Source organism: Trachemys scripta, chromosome 11 (genome assembly GCF_013100865.1).
Source record: "Trachemys scripta elegans isolate TJP31775 chromosome 11, CAS_Tse_1.0, whole genome shotgun sequence".
In the NCBI taxonomy this organism is placed as follows: Eukaryota; Metazoa; Chordata; order Testudines; family Emydidae; genus Trachemys; species Trachemys scripta.
Window position 1 is genome coordinate 49,945,552 of NC_048308.1, and position 18,522 is coordinate 49,964,073.

Sequence of the window (18,522 nt, forward strand, 5' to 3'; positions counted from 1 at the left end):
AAGGCAGCTGGAATATTTACTTAACATTTTCCTTACATTCTGCAGGTGTGTACAAAGCAATATTGTATTGCTTACTCAGGCCTTCAGGAGAAAGTTCGTCATTCCAGATTTTATGTCGTTTACTTCACACATTGATGAGCTGTATGAAAGTGCTAAAAAACAGTCTGGAGGACAGGTAATTTCTTTGTAAGGTGTGTGTGTGTGTGTGTGTGTGTGTGTGTGTGGTGTTTTTTGTTGTTGTTGTTGTTTTTTTTTCCTTCAAACCTGCCCAGCCTAAAAGAGAGCCACAGTTTGTTAAAAGTCGAGCCAATGGTTTATATTTGATATATTTTAAGATGACTGTTTTGGGGTGGGAGGAGATTAGAATCCCTTACAGAGGTTTTTTGAGTTCTTGCAACCTAGTAATTTTTTTAGACTTTTGGTTTAAATTAACCTAAACTGCATTAAATATAGTATAGTCTCATGCTTTGACATGCCTTCAACAGCTGAAAGCATTGCCAGGCTTCTAATGATTTTTGGAAATTAACCAAACTCTGGGTTTTCTTCTAATTGGAGAGATTTCCTAATACTTAATAAAGCCATGAAAATACTGTCTTGGTACTGATGGGTTCTGAGCTAACTCATATCTGTGACCATGTAAACATAATTAAATACTATATGTTTAAAAAGACTTTCATTTAGTGAGATAGTAGTAGGGGTTTGTACGTCTTGCGATCTGAGTTCAAATTCTGTCTTGGACTAACGAGAAAAACTAGTGGTGTTGCTTCCTCATGCTTATTTGTATAAATAACAGAACTGCCATATGATTTGGCATGATTTGATTTATCTGCAAGAGAGCTCTAACTCTTGTATAATAAATCACGTAAGGACAGCATCTGAGACACTCTGGCATATCTCTGTGGGGGAAATTGTATATTTATCAATATCGTACTTCTGTTAGCCTACTGCAATTAATCCATTGCTTCCACTAAATTTGTTTACAAGATTTTTTAAAAACTTTTGTTTCAAATTAATTATACTTATAATTTGAAGATCCTGAATGCATGTAAGTTTGGATGTGAATTCTTCCTAGACCAGTGGTTTTTAACCTTTACTGCAGCCTGCACCCCTTTAGTTCTCAAAATATGTTCTTGCCTCCCTTATCAAAAATCAAAATGTGTTCTCGCACCCCTTAAACCTAGGTATATTTTTTGTTTGTATATTACAGTAATCGTTAAAAAACGTATAATGTTTATAAATACATAGGTTTGATGAAACAAAATAGTTGTACTTACGTACTTGATTTGTGTTTTCGATGATTTACCTTCTAAAAAAGTCTATGTCTTGCACCCCCAGAGAGGGCATCTCGCACCCCCTGGGGGTGCGTACACCCCAGGTTAAGAACCACTGGACCAAGCTGCAGGTTGTTATAGGTCACTGGAAAATACTTCTCTGTAAACTTGGTTTTGGATTTTATCTGTGACAGTTGGCACATTAATTTAGTCACTCTCAGCATATCTCACATACAGTATGCTCCTGTTTATCCAAAACCCTATTATCTGAACCTCTGTTATCTGAATCCCTTCCTTGTCCCCTCCCCAAAATATCAGCATGCTTTCAACCATCTGGTGGAACCCCCTTCACCCATGCACAGCTGCTGGTAATGCATATCCCTGCCCCCTCGACGACTCCCCACACCTCCACTGTGGAGTTGCTCTTCAGCTGGTTGCTGTCATAGCAGTGGCCCTGGATGATGCAGCACCGAGGTGCCCAGCCGCCATGCTGCTTCCTGGGTGGCCCGCAGGAGCTAGTGTTGGGTCGTGCACGCACCGAGCAGCTGCAGTAGAAGCCTGGGTGCAAGAGAGTCTGCTGCCTTATAGTTATTGCACACATGTAGTGATAATAGTAAAGTCTATTCCCTGTACAGTTATTTCTGACTGTAAGGGAGAGCACTGGAGGGGATTGGTGCAAGAGACTGTCTTCTTGCTTATCCAAACTTCTGATTACCTGAATAAAATCTCTGTCCCCCAAGCTATTCGGAGAAATGGAATATGCTGTATTCCACAGCATAATATCCGCACATGTTTATGCCTGTTACAGTATATTGCTTAATAATGAAAATAAACATTTTAACAATATAATGAACTGTATAATTTCATTTAATGTTTTGGGTAGGTTGCTGACTATATTCCACAACTGGCCAAGTTCAGCCCTGATTTGTGGGGAGTGTCACTTTGCACCGTGGATGGACAGAGGTATATTTTTAGCATGTTTAAGATTTTCGCTATTGGTATAACTTAAACTACAGCAACAGGAGCAGAACTCTCTAATTGTAATGTTATATGGCTCAGTTAAGTTTTATTGGTATTACCCATACAGTAGAAACCACTTCATTTTATTTGGGGCAGTAGCCACCAGAACTTGTCGTGTAATATTTGGCAGTACAGCATCCATGACGGTAGCATTCAGTAGTGATCTTATGAATGAACTTCAGTATTAACCCAAGCTATGCATCCGAAGAAGTGAGGTTTTTACTCACGAAAGCTTATGCCCAAATAAACCTGTTAGTCTTTAAGGTGCCACCAGACTCCTTGTTGTTTTAGTATTAACCCAATGACTTTACAGCTGCAGCAGATGACTTCTGTTGTTAGTAGCTACACAGTGAAGATTGCCTCCCAAATAAGTCCTCTTTACAGCCAATCTTTGATGGGAGCTATCTTTTGAGAAACCCCCTTCACTTCTGAAATTAGAATATATGTATTCTGACAAAAGGACTGATCTTCCCATGAGTTAGCATGCCAGTTTTAATGTGTAATATGTTGTTACTGAAGTTAGTAACCTACTGAAAATTGCTTCAAAAACACCTTATTCTCTTCTCTCACCCATAGTAATCAAATAACTATTTTCTTAAGGCATACTGTATGTATCGTATATCTGTTTGGAAAACAAAGGGGAAAATCACCAACTCTTGCTCAGTTTTGTTTTTTTTGCTGAAACTTTTTGATCAGCTCTTATTTAGATCTGAAGTTTGGGATCGTCCTAATGCTTGGAGAGCTTACTGTGAAGAAGACTACAGTATGTAGTTGGGGAATTTCACAGTTGATCCTTGCTGGAGGATATGAGGGTGGGGTTTGACACCACTTGGCCAGCGTTATCTTCAGTGTACTTGGGCAGCTGTCATAGTGTGTTTTCTGTGGCTAGGGAATTTCAGGATCCAGTTCAATCAAACTGGCAAGCATTGAAATGAAAATACTACACAATCTTTGTGTAAAAGTGATGTACCGATATTCCAGTTCAGAATCTTCCTTCACTGGTACATGAATTATTTCATTTGTTCTTTGCAGATCAGTTTTAAAATGTTGACTCAAGGTCTATTCCTGTTTGTCATGCTCCTAAGGTTAGGATTTTGCCGTATTAGGAATATTACAAAATATATTAATGAAAGGCCATCAAGTATAATGTTAATGCCACCAAAGGCTTCTGGGAGCGCCATTAAAGGCCTCTTAAAATAATCTCCTTTTCGAAAACATAAAAAAGTGTACTCTTAAAACTCAGCTGACAGACAAGGACTTGGCAAGTTTGGAGACCCATATTTTAAGCAGATTCGGACTACTTTTGCTAATCCATCCTTGCTTTTACAAACGTTCTGAATTAGTTGTTGAAACATACTAAGCAATCCATTTAATCAAATTTTGTCTTTCATAATCTCATTACAGAGTAGATATTTGCACTGAGACCCTATTGAAATGTAAAACCTAACACTTGAACATAGGTCTGGAAGCTCAAATCCAAGTTGGATTGCTTTAATTATCTAGACACAAACAGGTGTATCTGTTCTGGGTGCAGGTTGTAGCTTAGTGACTTAAGCACAGGACTGGGATTCAGAAACTCCTGAGTTTTAGGTCTGACACAGATGCATCTCTCTAGACTTCAGCAGCTCATTTACTTCTGTTTTCTTATTTATATGGTGATTACCAATGTTTGACTTCACTGTTGCCTTTACCCACGTTGAAAAACAAAACATGTTGAATTGATCAGAGACGTCTGTTCTTTTAAAATCTAATTTAACAATATTGGTAGTACAAAAAACAATAAATAATAGTCTGAAGAATTAGTGCAGCAATTAATCTTGGCACAGTGATCAAAAAAGGGAAAATATTAAACAATTTTATGTGTTTCTCTGCTAGGCATTCTGTTGGAGATACCAAAGTCCCCTTTTGTCTTCAGTCCTGTGTAAAGCCTTTGAAATATGCTGTTGCTGTTAATGACCTTGGCACAGAGTATGTACACAGATATGTTGGTAAAGAGCCTAGTGGATTAAGATTCAACAAACTGTTCCTGAATGAAGATGGTAAGAATTATATAATATTTAATAATGAGAATCTTCTACTTCTTGTTTGAGATCAGAATATCATAAAGGAAGATACCATGTGGATTTTTTTGTTTTTGTTTTTTTTATTCAGTACCTCAGATTTGTATCCTCTTACCAAGCCGATTATTAGGTTCAGTGCCCCCAAAACATTTTGCCCATGGAATTGTTTCACCCACCAGTTTGTCTCACTTCCAGACTTGGCATAATATACTTCATTGGGTTTTTTAATTGCCTGTGTACAATTGTATAAATATTAGTTATGGAGGTTATTGTAAACTACCTTTCATAATGTGTGTTTTTTTTAAAAAAAATATTGTGGAATTCAACTCTTTATTTAATTAAGTGGAGCTGGGTAGCTAGTCTTGCCCTCTGCAAAATGGTTTCTTGATCATAGAATGAGATGTTAAATTGATTGAAAGAAATGTGATTATGAGTCATCCTCTCCATTTTTCACAGAGAATCTGGTGCTAGTGCCAGTTACAAATGCTGGTTGCCTTCCAGATAATAGAAGTGGAAGATGGGATTGTCCCCCACAGATTATCTAACACTGAAAAAGTGTTCTGCTTCTGATTCAAAACAAATGTTTGAAATAGATTTTCTTGTTTCATAAGTGTTTTATCTAAAATAATTCTATATAATGTTTTATCTAGACTGCTTCTACTGTATATAGTAATACATGAGCATAAAAGTGCTGTTTTTTAAAAACAGAGTGCTAAAATGTTGGAAGGATGACTCATTTAACCTTGGAGGAAACACTGGATTTTTGTCTCTGAAACAAATATTTCTAGTAGATCTTGCTCAGTAAGAGATCAGACAACATTTCTGTTGCCATGGTACTGCAATTAATATTTAATAGAGTTTGATCATGAAAGATGTAACCCTTTAAGAATGTTGCCTTTGTGTTGAGGAATATATTTAATTCTTACATTTGTCATATCAAAATATGAACATTAATTTTCTATTACTGAGATGTGGCAATTAGCATTTTGTTCCATTGTGCATAGTTTTTGGTTTTTGTTTGATAGTGTCCACAAATGTTGAGGTGCTGTACAAACATAGAGAAGGAGGAGCGGTCTCTGCCTTGAAAAACTCCCAATCTAATAAGTAGGGATATTACTGAAAATCAGCAAGCTTTATATTGTATCATCAATTTAGCGTAGTTCCTATTGATATAATGAGGAAAGGCATAGAAGTTACTTTTTTTCTTGTTTTAATAAAGGTTTAGAACAAAAAAAATCCAGTTAAATAAGAAAATTAATAACTATATCAATATAAAAAAAATTGGCTAAATAGTTTAAACAAACGAGCAAAAAAAAATTATAGAAAAAGAGAATCTGTTTTTTTAAAATACTCTCCTGCATCAAATTAACTGAAAATGTGTGGCATGTATATTACAATGTTATTTTTCTGCTGGCTGACATAAAGCTAAGGACAGAGGCAAAATAACAGTAAATTACAGAAGTTTGCCTGTCATAATTGAAATGCAAATCCATAGAACAGATGCTGAAAATCAGGAGCTAGGCAGACAGTGTAGTTGCATAGAGAGAAGGAATATATATATATATATTGTTTGTATATAATGTTTCGCTATAAATTAACCCATGTGTGTCGTCTAGGTGCAGCATAGCACCTGGCACACATTTAATCTTTCATGAGTACGTACTCCTCTTAAATGAGCAGATTTGTAAACAGGAGTTATACATTGTATCCTTTAGGACTGGGTTTTTTTGTATTTCTCCACCTATAATGCTAGTATTGAGAATCCAGCTGGAAAGAAGGACAAGGAAAATTGTAAGTAAAACTGGAAAAAAAACAAAAACAAAACCAAAAAACCCTCTAAAAATGAATCGAACTAACTTTTCTAAGGATAAACCTGTCATCATTAAATGTTAAGCACTCCTGCACCGCTCCCCCCTGGCTGTCGCGCTCGCGATCCCCCTCCATCAGATCGGGACAAGCCTCAGGGGCCTCGGACATCCCTCAGTCGGGCCCGGGAAGCCTGGGACAGGATCCCTCAGCACCACAGTGGCAACCTCAGTGGCAATTTTGGACCCCTTGGGCATATCACCAGGCCCAAGGTGCCCCTCCCGCTGGCCACCTGTCGTCATGTTCAGGTGACCGACCCCTGGAGGCAACCCTGAGCCGCCAGCCTCCAGACCAGCCCCAACCCTCGGAGTCCGCTCCTCCTGTGGTAGAGGCTACACCATGCACCCAGGAAGACCCGGTCATAACGGATCAAGGGGCCACGTCAGACCCGGCTCTTCTGGTGGCATCTTCCCCTGATGAGGCCATAGCCGGCAGGTCTGCAGCAGGCCAACCTCCCATGGAGTTTAGGGTCCTACAAGAGCTACTCAGGCGCATAGTCTTAAACATGAACCTCCAAGTGGAGGAGGTTGTAGAGGAAGAAGACCCTATGGTAGACATCTTGGGTCCAGATGGACCTTCCAGGGCGGCCCTCCCGATGAACAAGACCATCCAATCTCCTGTCAAAACACTTTGGCAAACCCCGTCCTCCATCCAGCCAAGGGGGTGGAGAGAAAGTATTTGTCCCTACCAAGGGATATGCATACCTTTTCACTCACCCCGCCTCATGTTCTCTTGTGGTGGACGTGGTTAATGAAAAGGAGAGACAGGGCCAACAAGGGCCTGCCCCAAAATCAAAGGAGGTGAAACGCATGGACCTTTTTGGCAGGAAAACTTATTCTTCGGGGGCGGGCCTCTCACTTCGAATCACGAACCAGCTTGCGATTCTCAGCAGATACAGTTATAATTTGTGGTCTGCGATCCTTAAGTTCCAGGAACTCCTCTCATCTGAGTCCTGCGTGGAACTGGGGGCCATCGCTGAGGAGGGCAAGCTGGTAGCCCGAACCTCCCTCCAGGGCTCCCTTGACACCGCAGACACGGCAGCTCGCACTTTGGCCTCGGGCATCGCCATGCGTCCAGTCATCCGGCCTCCCACCTGAAGTGCAACACACCATTTAAGATCTTCCGTTTGACGGCCAGGGCCTGTTTGCTGAGCAAACTGACTCTCGCCTGCAACCCTGAAAGACACAAGGAACACCATAAAATCCTTGGGCATGCATACCCCGGCAACTCAAAGAAAGCCGTTTAAGCCTCAGCCCCCGCAGCAGCGCCCCTTTCCGCCCAGACCTAGGCAGGACTCCTCCCGTAGGAGAAGCAGGTACCCACGGCGTAGACCATCACGCCTTCCTTCAGGACAGAGCCAGGGCCAATCCAAGACACACACACACACACACACACACACACACACCCCGGGCCCTGAGCGCCCATTTTGAACGTGCGCTCGAGGACGGACTACCAGTGCAAAACCCGGCCAGCTTTTCCTTTCCTGAACCGTCTATCCCGTTTCTGCCGTGCCTGGTCCCTTATTACATCGGCCCGTTGGGTCCTTTGCACAATAGAGGCGGGATATTCTATCCACTTCCCATCTACCTCCCCACCCCTCCTTCCCCATCCCTCTTCAGGGACCCCTCTCACGAGCAACTTCTCATCCAGGAGGTACAGACATTCTTCGCCCTAGGAGCAGTGGAGGAAGTGCCTCAAGAGCTCAGGGACAGGGGTTTCTACTCGCCCTCGTTCCCAAGGCAAAAGGAGGCTTAAGGCCCATTCTGGGTCTCAGGGAGCTCAACAAGCACACTGTCAACCTGAAGTTCTGCATGGTCTCCTTGGCCATGATCATCCACTCCCTGGACCTGGGAGACTGGTACGCCTACTTTCACATCTCAATCATCCCGTCCCACAGACATTTTCTCTGGTTCGTGGCATGACCAGTTCACAGCTCTCCTGTTGGGCTTGTGCACAGCCCCGCGCGTCTTCACCAAGTGCATGGTGGTCGTGGCAGCTTTTCTTCGCCGTCATCACGTTCACGTGTTCCTGTATCTTGACGACTGGCTTATTCGGGGTCGATCTCGCCAGCAAGTCCAGTCTTAGGTGTGGTTGGTCATGGACATGTTCAATCGCTTGGGCATCATGCTGAATCCCAGCAAGTCTATACTGTCCCCGACACAGACTATAGAGTTTATTGGAGCAGTCTTAGACATGAACCAAGCTCAGGCTTTCCTCCCAGAGGCCCGGCATCTAGCTCTAACAAACATAATCACCAACCTCTGCAGGTTCCCCACCACCACAGTGAGGCAGTGTCTCAAGCTGCTGGGTCACATGGCGTCCTGCACCTACGTAGTGCAACGCTCCCAGACTACGTCTCAAACTCCTACAGACGTGGTTGGCGTCTGTATTTCGACCGCGCTGCGACAACCTAGATATGGTGCTTACGGTCCCGAGCCCCACTCGACTCCCTGCATTGGTGGCTGGACCCTCAAATGGTAGGTGCTGGGGCCCTGTTTCATCTTCCCCCTCAAAGACCTGACAACGCAGGGTCTGTGGCGGGAGAACAAGCCAACTCTCCATATCAGTATCAAGGAACTCAGGATGATCTGCCTTGCATGTCAAGCGTTCCTTCCCCACCTACGAGACGGTTGTGTAGAAGTTCTGACAGACAACACCACAGCCATGTTTTATCTGAACAAACAAGGCGAAGCCTGGTCGTCGTCGCTCTGCCACGAAGCCCTCCTTCTGTGGGAATTCTGTTTAGCCCACTCCATCGCTCTCCAAGCTTCGTACCTGCTGGGTGTTCAGAATGTGCCTGCAGACAGCTTGAGCAGACGCTTCCTCACGCACGAATGGTCGATTCGCCTGGATATCGTCTACTCAATCTTCCGCACCCGGGGGTTTCCCCGTATCTACTTGTTCGCTTTGCGAACCAACAGGAAGTGCCCAGCCTTCTGCTCCTTCAGGGGTCACAGTCAGGGATTGATTGCGGATGCTTTCCTGATCTCGTGGTCGGGCCAGCTACTCTACGCTTTTCTGCCATTTCTGCTGATCCACAAAGTACTTCTCAAGGTCCGCAGGGACAAGGCGGATGTCATACTGGTGGCCCCTGCCTGGTATCCCACCCTGTTGGATCTATCGATACGGGGGCCCCAACATCTTCCTCTCAGTCCCGACCTCATCGCACAGAACCATAGTCGTCTCCTACACCCGACCTTCAGTCGCTCCATCTTACGGAGGATACGTAGTTAAACCAGGCTGCGCGAGCCTGCTCGGACTCGGTACGGTGCATACTCCTGGAAAGCCGTAAACCCTCTACCAGACTCACTTCCGAAGCTAAATGGAAAAGGTTTTCCACCTGGTGCGCCCAGCTGCAGGTATCCCCACTCCAAGCTCCGATACCCTGCATCCTGGACTACTTAATGCACTTGAAAGACCAACATCTCGCCTTTTGTTCCCTCAAGATTTACTTCGCGGCCATTTCAGCATTCCATCCGGGAGCGGCGGGACACTCAGGGTTCGCACACCCGGTCATGTGGGGTCTCCTGAAAGGTTTGGAAAAGATCCATCCCCCAATGAAACGTCCCATGCTGACCTGGGAACTGAACTTGGTTCTTTCCTGTCTGGTGGGTCGTCCTTTTGAGCTACTGGCTTCCTGTTCACTCCTCTACCTTTCCTGGAAGGTCGCCTTCCTAGTGGCCCTTACTTCGGCACGCCGGGTTTCCGAGCTACGAGCTCTCACTTGTGAACCACCTTATACCATCTTCCACAAGGATAAAGTTCAGCTGAGGCCTCACCCAGCCTTCCTGCCAAAAGTGGTATCTCGTTTCCATGTAAGACCGGACTTCTTCCTGCCGGTTTTCTACCCGAAACCGCATGCCAACCTTCGGGAGCAGCGTCTTCATTCACTGGACATTAGAAGAACCCTCGCCTTCTATATAGACCGCACAAGGTCATTCCATAAGACGACCCAACTGTTCGTCGCCATCGCGCAATGGATGAAGGGCGCTCCGGTCTCTGTCCAGCGGATATCTTCATGGATTACCGCATGTATCAGTACCTGCTACAATCTGGTGAAAGTTCCTCCACCTGCTGTTACGGCTCACTCCACAAGGGCTCAAGCATCGTCTACGGCCTTTCTGGCAAATGTGCCCTGTCAAGGTTCCTTCCCCACTCTGAACTTTAGAGTACAGATATGGGGACCTGCATGTAAACTTCTAAGCTTAACTACCAGCTTAGATCTGGTTTTGCTGCCACCACTCCCAAGTGCTAACTCCCTTCCTTGGGTAGCCTTGAGAGACTCCTCCATCAGTTCCCTGGTGAACACGGATCCAAAACCCCTTGGATCTTAAAACAAGGAAAAATCAATCAGGTTCTTAAAAAGAAGGCTTTTAATTAAAGAAAGGTAAAAATCATCTCTGTAAAATCAGGATGGAAAATAACTTTACAGGGTAATCAGATTCAAAGAGCCCAGATTTGAAAGTATCTTGTCCCCTTATTGGTCCTTTGGGTCAGGTGTCAGCCAGGTTACCTGAGCTTCTTAACCCTTTATAGGTAAAGGATTTTGGTGCCTCTGGCCAGGAGGGATTTTATAGTATTGTATANTACCAGCTTAGATCTGGTTTTGCTGCCACCACTCCCAAGTGCTAACTCCCTTCCTTGGGTAGCCTTGAGAGACTCCTCCATCAGTTCCCTGGTGAACACGGATCCAAAACCCCTTGGATCTTAAAACAAGGAAAAATCAATCAGGTTCTTAAAAAGAAGGCTTTTAATTAAAGAAAGGTAAAAATCATCTCTGTAAAATCAGGATGGAAAATAACTTTACAGGGTAATCAGATTCAAAGAGCCCAGAGGAACCCCCTCTAGCCATAAGTTCAAAGCTACAGCAAACCAAGATAAACACTCTAACAAAAGGAACATTTACAAGTTGAGAAAACAAAGATAAACCTAACACGCCTTGCTTGGCTGTTAATTACAAGTTTGAAATATGAGAGACTTGTTCAGAAGATTTGGAGAGCATGGTCCCAAGAGCGAACAACCCCCAAAACAAAGAGCACAAACAAAAGCCTTCCCCCCCCCCCCCACCAAGATTTGAAAGTGTCTTGTCCCCTTATTGGTCCTTTGGGTCAGGTGTCGGCCAGGTTACCTGAGCTTCTTAACCCTTTACAGGTAAAAGGATTTTGGAGTCTCTGGCCAGGAGGAATTTTATAGTATTGTACACAGGAGGGCTGTTACCTTTCCCTTTATAGTTATGACATGCCCCTTCAGGACATCTGCAGGGCTGTCACATGGGCCTCAGTGCATACCTTCACATCGCACTATGCCATAGTCCAGCAATCCCGCGATGACGTGGCCTTCGGCAGGGCTATTTTTCAGTCCGCACTACCTTTACTCCGAGCCCACCTCCAAGGTAAGGCTTGGGAGTCACCTAACTGGAATTGATATGAGCATGCACTCAAAGAAGAAAAAATGGTTACTCACCTTTTTGTAACTGTTGTTCTTCGAGATGTGTTGCTCATATCTATTCCATCTCCCCTCCCCCCCCCTTCCCCTCTGTCAGAGTAGCTGGCACGAAGGAACTGAAGGGGGGGTCGGGCCGGCAGGGTCTTATATAGAGCACCATATTGGCGCCACTCCAGGGGGCTCCATAGCCAGCCTGACGGGAATAGAATTGAGCAACACATCTCGAAGAACAACAGTTACAAAAAGGTGAATAACCGTTTTTTTTTCCTGTTCCTCGGATCATCCTAGTAGCCCTTCTCTGCACCTGTTCTAGTTTGAATTCCTCTTCCTTAAACATGGGAGACCAGAATTGCATGCAGTATTCCAGATGAGGTCTCACCAGTGGCTTGTATAATGGTATTAACACTTCCCTGTCTCTACTGGAAATATGATGCCTGATGCATCCTAGGATTGCATTAGCCTTTTTAACAGCTGCATCATATTGGGGTCTCATAGTCATCCTGTAATCAATCAGTACAGCCAGGTCCTTCTCCTCCTCTGTCACTTCCAACTCAAATGCCCCCTGCTTATAGAAAAAAATCTATAGTTGTTAGTCCCTAAGTGCTTGACTTTGCACTATTAAATTTCATCCCATTTCTATTACTCTAGTTTACAAGGTTGTCCAGATCATCTTGTATGATATTCCGGTCCTCCTCTGTATTGGCAATACCTCCCAACTTTGTGTCATTGCAGATTTTATTAGCACACTTCCACTTTCTGTGCCAAGGTCAGTAATAAAAATGTTAAATAAGATTTGGTCCCAAGACCGTTCCTATATCATCTGCCTGAATTCTCTTAGAAACTCAACCGTAGTTTCCACCTGCATTTCCAAACCTTGGATCTTCTTTTCCATCAGCTCTATCAGGCGGCACTTAATAGAGCTTTTCTCATGTACCCACTTCAGGATCATGTACATTCCGCAGCTTCCTCATCTGGTCCTCTTCATTGTCTCTTCCATTGCTTGGATCACAGCCACTGTTGCTTCTATGTCTGTCATAGCCTTCCCACCTAAAGTTCACTGCCCCCTAATTACCAGGGGCTTGCCTCCTCCCTTCTCCTCCAACAGTACTCCCACTGAAACTCCCTTGTTTACAGCTCTGTTTGCTGGCTCTTGTGGATTGCCATATTAGTGTTTTGTAAGCTCTTCTGCTCCTGTAGCACTTCTTAACATGGTTTCACTTGAGTGCAGAAATTTCACTGAGGAAGGGAATCCTGTGGTAATTTTAGATATAACAGATGGCTCATTTTTCCTTTGTTGAGACATTTTCAAGTGACCTCTTAAGACAGGGGTTTGCCAGTTAGATATGATCCATAGTTTTATATTTAATAGTGTTATATTTTTCTCTGCTAACTTGGGATGCAGCCATGCAATCTTTACTTTATGCTTGTGCATAACGTTACTCATGTGCATAGTGTTTATACGGTTTCATCTGAAATTTTAGAATTAAGATTTCTTTATCATGTTTACACATCTCATTACTACATAAGAACTAATATAGTGTCATATCCTTGGTGTAGTTCCAAGTATGTAAGTGTCTGTCGTCTGAGCCAAAGGCAAAATGATTCAGCTGTTAGGTCTAAAAATTACAATAGCACAACAGCTCAATATTTATATGGCATAGTATGGATATACTTGTAATAGGCAGGCAATATTCTGATTCTATAGTATGAGACAATATATTCATGTAATATTTAAGAAAAGTTTTGTAAATGAGTTCCAATAGTTCATAGGTTAGGGACCCAATCTCATGGGGATCTACAGACTTCTGTATAGATTATTTAGGTTAATCTTTCTATCTACCCAATGGGACTCAGTGCACAGTCTAGAAGATACCATCAGAGATGCTTAGTTTTGCAGTTGTCAAACTGTGGGTTTGTGTCTCCAGAGGTAACATGCTTGTTAACAGCAAAAATGCTTTTAAATAAATAAATAATATATAGAGGTGAGAAATAACAGACCTCAACAAATTTGTCCCTCTACAAATTTGTGTACACAGAGTCAATCCTTTACCTCTCTCTAAAAGTGAAAAGTTTCTAAAAGTTCAATGAATAGAAGATGGAATAGATGGGGGTAGAATAGATCTGGACAAGGAGAAGAAGTCTGGAGATAAATGTGAGAAGCGAGGGACATATGCTTGTTTTGTTAAAATATTAGATGTTTGCTGTTGAAGAAAAAAAATCCAGAATACTTGTTGTTTTGTTTTGTTTTAGTTAAATAAAACAATTTAAATGTCTGTCCGGTGGTGATCTCCTAATACAGCATGACAAGAAAATCCTCCAAATATTAATGATTAACCTGTTGAATTGGAGATAGTTCACCTCCCAATGACTTCATAAATATCTGCCTCAGTTATCTTTGGTAAAGGAAATAACCAAACAATCATTCATTTTCTGATATAGCTATAAAACTAATCTGAAAAGTTTTCAAAATAAATCACTGTTTAAAAATGTGTAGTGTGTACCTTCTAAAAATGAAACCTACATCTATCTCTGAGCTGTGAAGAATATGTATTAAGGTTATAACAACCAACAAGAATACACATTTATGTAGAAAACCATGATTTAAATCAAGTCTTCCTGACTAGTGATTTAAATCAAATCCACCCTGCCAGACAATGTTCCCTGTCAACGCAGCTCAGTGAAGAAGTTATTTACGTAGCTGGAGTAGCGTAACTTAAGTCGACTTACCCTGGTATGAAGACACGCCCTTACTTAACAGGAGCTGTGCTTATCTGTCAGTTACACCTGTTTGTACTTGGTTAAACACATGTTGTGGACTTTAGGGAAAGCTTCTTTTGGAGGCTGAAAGTAAAGGCCTGGCTTGATCCTTGAGAGTATAGCACTAAATATTTACGTGGGTTCTCTTGCTTCCTGAGTGAAAGGACTTGTCTGTGTGAACAGCCCTTGTGTAGGGGCTCCCTGCACTCTTCTTCCTATCTCTTCCATTGCGCACCTGCCCAAAGGCTTAGCATGCCTTATATGTTTTGGGAAGCATGACATGCATTTGACCTGAGCCATAATCTTTTCAAATATATATAGTGTGCAAGGGTTGACCTTTTCTTTCTGTGCTTGGAGTCTGCAAGCCAAATAGCTAGGGAGTCAACACAAAAAGGGCATAAGGTCAACAGAGGAAAAGCAACTGGGAAAACTGGCAGAGAAGAGATGGTGTAATTTGAGTTTACTAGGGGAAAGGTCTAAGTTGCATATGGAATAATTGTATGGGTGTAGACTTGAGTAGTTATTCCAACAATGCAACAGTAATGAACCATTAGAATAATAACTTTACTGTTGTACAATATGGTTCTCACGGAGGCTTCATTGTAAATATGCATTTCTCCAATAAGTAGTCCATAGGAGAAAAGTCATTTGTTTATTTATTTTGCTCTCCCATGTGTCCCGATATTTTCTTCCTCTCACCTGGTCACCCTATACTTCTTTTCCCTTCAGGATGGAGATATTTGATCTGCATGACCATGTTAGAGAAAAGAGATGCTTCTTATATGCTCACATAACCTATATCAGTATTAATATTTCTGTCACATTTAAATTTGACAGCTATACTCTGAGTAGTGTATTGGAGGACATAATTGTTGGGGGCCAAATCTCAATGCTGGGCACAAAGAGGGCAAACCAGCTAATAGGGAAGGGATATCAGGGTTTGTGCTTTGGAGTACTGTCTCTTTGGTGGATCTGAGGACATCTGGTGCAAATGTACCCATAGGTACTTGAGGTTGCATTAATAATGTTGGAGGAGACTGTGGGGACTTTAGTAGGCCATGAATGTTTTCTTTCATTCTCAGTTAAACTTCAAATAAAAGTGTAGCCAATGATTTTTAATGTTTGCCTGTATGGCATATATTTATTTATATGGTTTAGTGGCATTTGGCAATCATTTTTTATCTATCTGCTCCCTAAACTGAATATTACATGGCAGAATAGTAATAATTTTGAGAGACCAGGTGGGGGAGGTAATATCTTTTATTGGACCAATTTCTGTTAGTGAGAGAGACGAGCTTTTGAGCCACACAGAGCTCTTCTTCAGGCCTGGGAAATGTACGCTGAGCATCATAGCTAAATGCAAGGTGGAACAGATTGTTTAGCGTAAGTAGCTAGCACATATTCTACGGGACCATTCAAGGCCTGTTAACAGCTCTGCAGTCATAGGATAAAAAGAGGGGATGAGTAGGTTACAAATTGTTGCAGAAAGCCATAAATCCGTTGTCTATTCAGTCCATGATTTTTAGTGTCTAGCAAAGTTATGAATTTAAACTCCAGGCTTATCTTTTCAAAGTGTTGTGCAAGTTTCCTTTGAGGATGAGGACTGAAAGGTCAGCTATAGAGTGATCGCTTTGTGAAAAGTGTTCACCCATAGGTGATAGGGTGTTTTTGTCTTTTATTATTTTCCTCTGACAGCGCATTTGGGACCATAGTGACTGTGTGGTTTCACCCACGTTGTTGTTGTGGCATATAGTGCACTGGATGCAGGTATACACATGTTGTTGTGTTACGTGTGTAGGATCCATGTATCTCGAAAGGTGTGTTGTGCAGGGTGGGAGGTAGTGTTGATCATTGTAGTAGTGGAGATATGTCTTCAGACTTTGCATCTGTTGTTCTGGTAGGGTCTGGTGCCACTTTGAGTTGGTGTGTCTTGGTCTGTGGGGAGCTTGCTTCTGATGATGAAGTTGCGGGATTGTTTAAAGGCCACAAAAGGGAGTTCAGGAAAGATTTCTTTCAGGATGGGGTCCCCATCAAGTATTGGGTTATAGTTTGATGATACCCTATATGGGATCCGGTGTGGGGCGGTAGGTGACAAGTAGGGGTGTGTGGTCAGAGGGGTTTTTATTTCTGTGTTGAAGCAAGTTCTCTTGGGGTATTTGGGTGGCCATACCATGATGTGATCTACTTCTCTGGAATGTCCTTGTCTGGTGAAGGTGATTTTAAGTGTGTTAAGGATATATTTGAGACTTTCTCCTCTTAGCTTTTTCTATGGTATCTGAGTGTCTGGCTGTAGATAACCGCTTTCTTGGTGTGTTTGGGTGGTTCATAGATCACTGATTACCACACCTACATTCACGGTTTCTTGTATATGGTTGTCTATTGGGTTCATTGTTGAAGTTGATTGTGGTGTGTCTTGCCAGGAGAAGTTGGTCCAGTAAAATGTATTACCTCACCCACCTTGTGTCTCTAATATCCTGGGACTGCCACAGCTACAACTACGCTGCATAGTAATAATTTAGGCAGTCATATGGAAAGATTGACATCAGACCAAAATCTGTCAAAATGTTGGCATGTCACTCATTGGCAAACAAGTTTAATTATAACACAAACCTGTATTCTCTGTCATTGCAAAATGTGCCATACCCTTGCTGATGGCATTTTTTCTAGTATATGTTATATCATTAGTCGGTCACATGTCAGGAAAGAGAGCACTGTGTTGTTGTTATTTAAAGTTTGTGTAATAAGAGAGCTTTTATTTTTTCCACTTCCATAAGTGCACATATTCCACAGGGGAAATGTACTTATTCATAGGGTTTGAAAAGTTACTTGCCCATAGTTAGGAGTCTTTCTGTAGAGTGGTCAGCCTGACATTGATCCTATGCAGAATCATGAAATGGGTGATGTGTGACGCAATCCATAAGGAATTAGAGTATGATAGCATAATTTAATGCCAATCAACATGATTTTTTGGAAAATAAATCTTGTCAAATGTGTTTTTGATGAAATTACAAGTTTGGTTGATAAATAGCATTGGTCCAAGTACAGATTACTGAGAGGACCCTTCTAAAAACATCCCCTTAGGACACTGATTCTCAATTTTTCCAGACTGCTGTACCCCTGTCAGGAGTCTTGATTTATCCTGAGTACCGTATCCAAGTTTCACCTCACTTAAAAACTACTTGCTTACAAAATCAGACATAAAAGTACAAAAGCGTCACAATACGCTATTACTGAAAAATTGCATACTTTCTCATTTTTTACCATATAATAAAATAAAATTATTGGAATGTAAATATTGTACTTATGTTTCAGCAGATAGGATACAGAGCGATATAAAACAAGCCGCTGCATGAAATTTTAGTTTGTACTGACTTCACTAGTACTTTTTATGTAGCCTGTTGTACAATACCCCCAGGGGTAAACGTACTCCAGGTTGAAAACCACTGCCTTACAATTACTTTTTGAGAACCATTTTTTAATCCATTTTTAGTATGGGCTCCACTGGTTTTGTTTTTTTATCAGAATGGTTTAGTATTTGTCTAATACAGGTCAGAAGCCTATGTATGTTATGTCAACTTAGTCTGTATGACACTCGATTAAAAAAATAGGCTTTAGTTCTGTCCAGGGTACTAACATATTCCTTTTTGAAACTAGTATCAGTCGTACATAATTGCTCTCATGAAATGTGCTAGTTAGAATAAATTTATATGAGCCTTCCCTGCATGGTTAGTGACTTTATAAATACTAGGGAGCTAACAGCATCTGCCGGTTAAGGATTTTAGTTCTCTTACAGCTAACTAAGAGATTCACTAGTAAAATCTACCATGCATGTACATCACCTGAGTTTGACATTTGCTTGGGAGACTTTGGGTTCATACATTAATTAATGTGGTGTTCATCCACCTGTTGTTTCCTAATATAATAGTTAAAAGTACGGATAATGGATTCATTATTCAGTTAAGACTATAAATATAATTCAGGACCAGTTAAGAATAACCTTTTCACATAACTGTTTCAGAGCACTGTATGTAGTAGAATAGTAACAAATGAAAATTACATATTCAGAAGGTAGAGGCTGCAGTGTTCCACTTCATGGAGAGAAG

The 18,522-nt window shown here is 42.0% G+C and overlaps 1 protein-coding gene across 2 annotated transcripts in view; it reads left to right on the forward strand.

Moving 5' to 3' along the window:
- The window catches only part of GLS (glutaminase), a 104,166-nt gene that overhangs the window by 22,815 nt on the left and 62,829 nt on the right, over positions 1-18,522 (forward strand). For both annotated transcript variants that reach the window (XM_034785101.1, XM_034785100.1), the window contains exons 4-6: positions 46-175; positions 2,155-2,234; positions 4,167-4,330. In XM_034785101.1, coding sequence (XP_034640992.1) covers positions 46-175; positions 2,155-2,234; positions 4,167-4,330 — 374 coding nt within the window. The remainder of the gene's footprint in view (positions 1-45; positions 176-2,154; positions 2,235-4,166; positions 4,331-18,522) is intronic.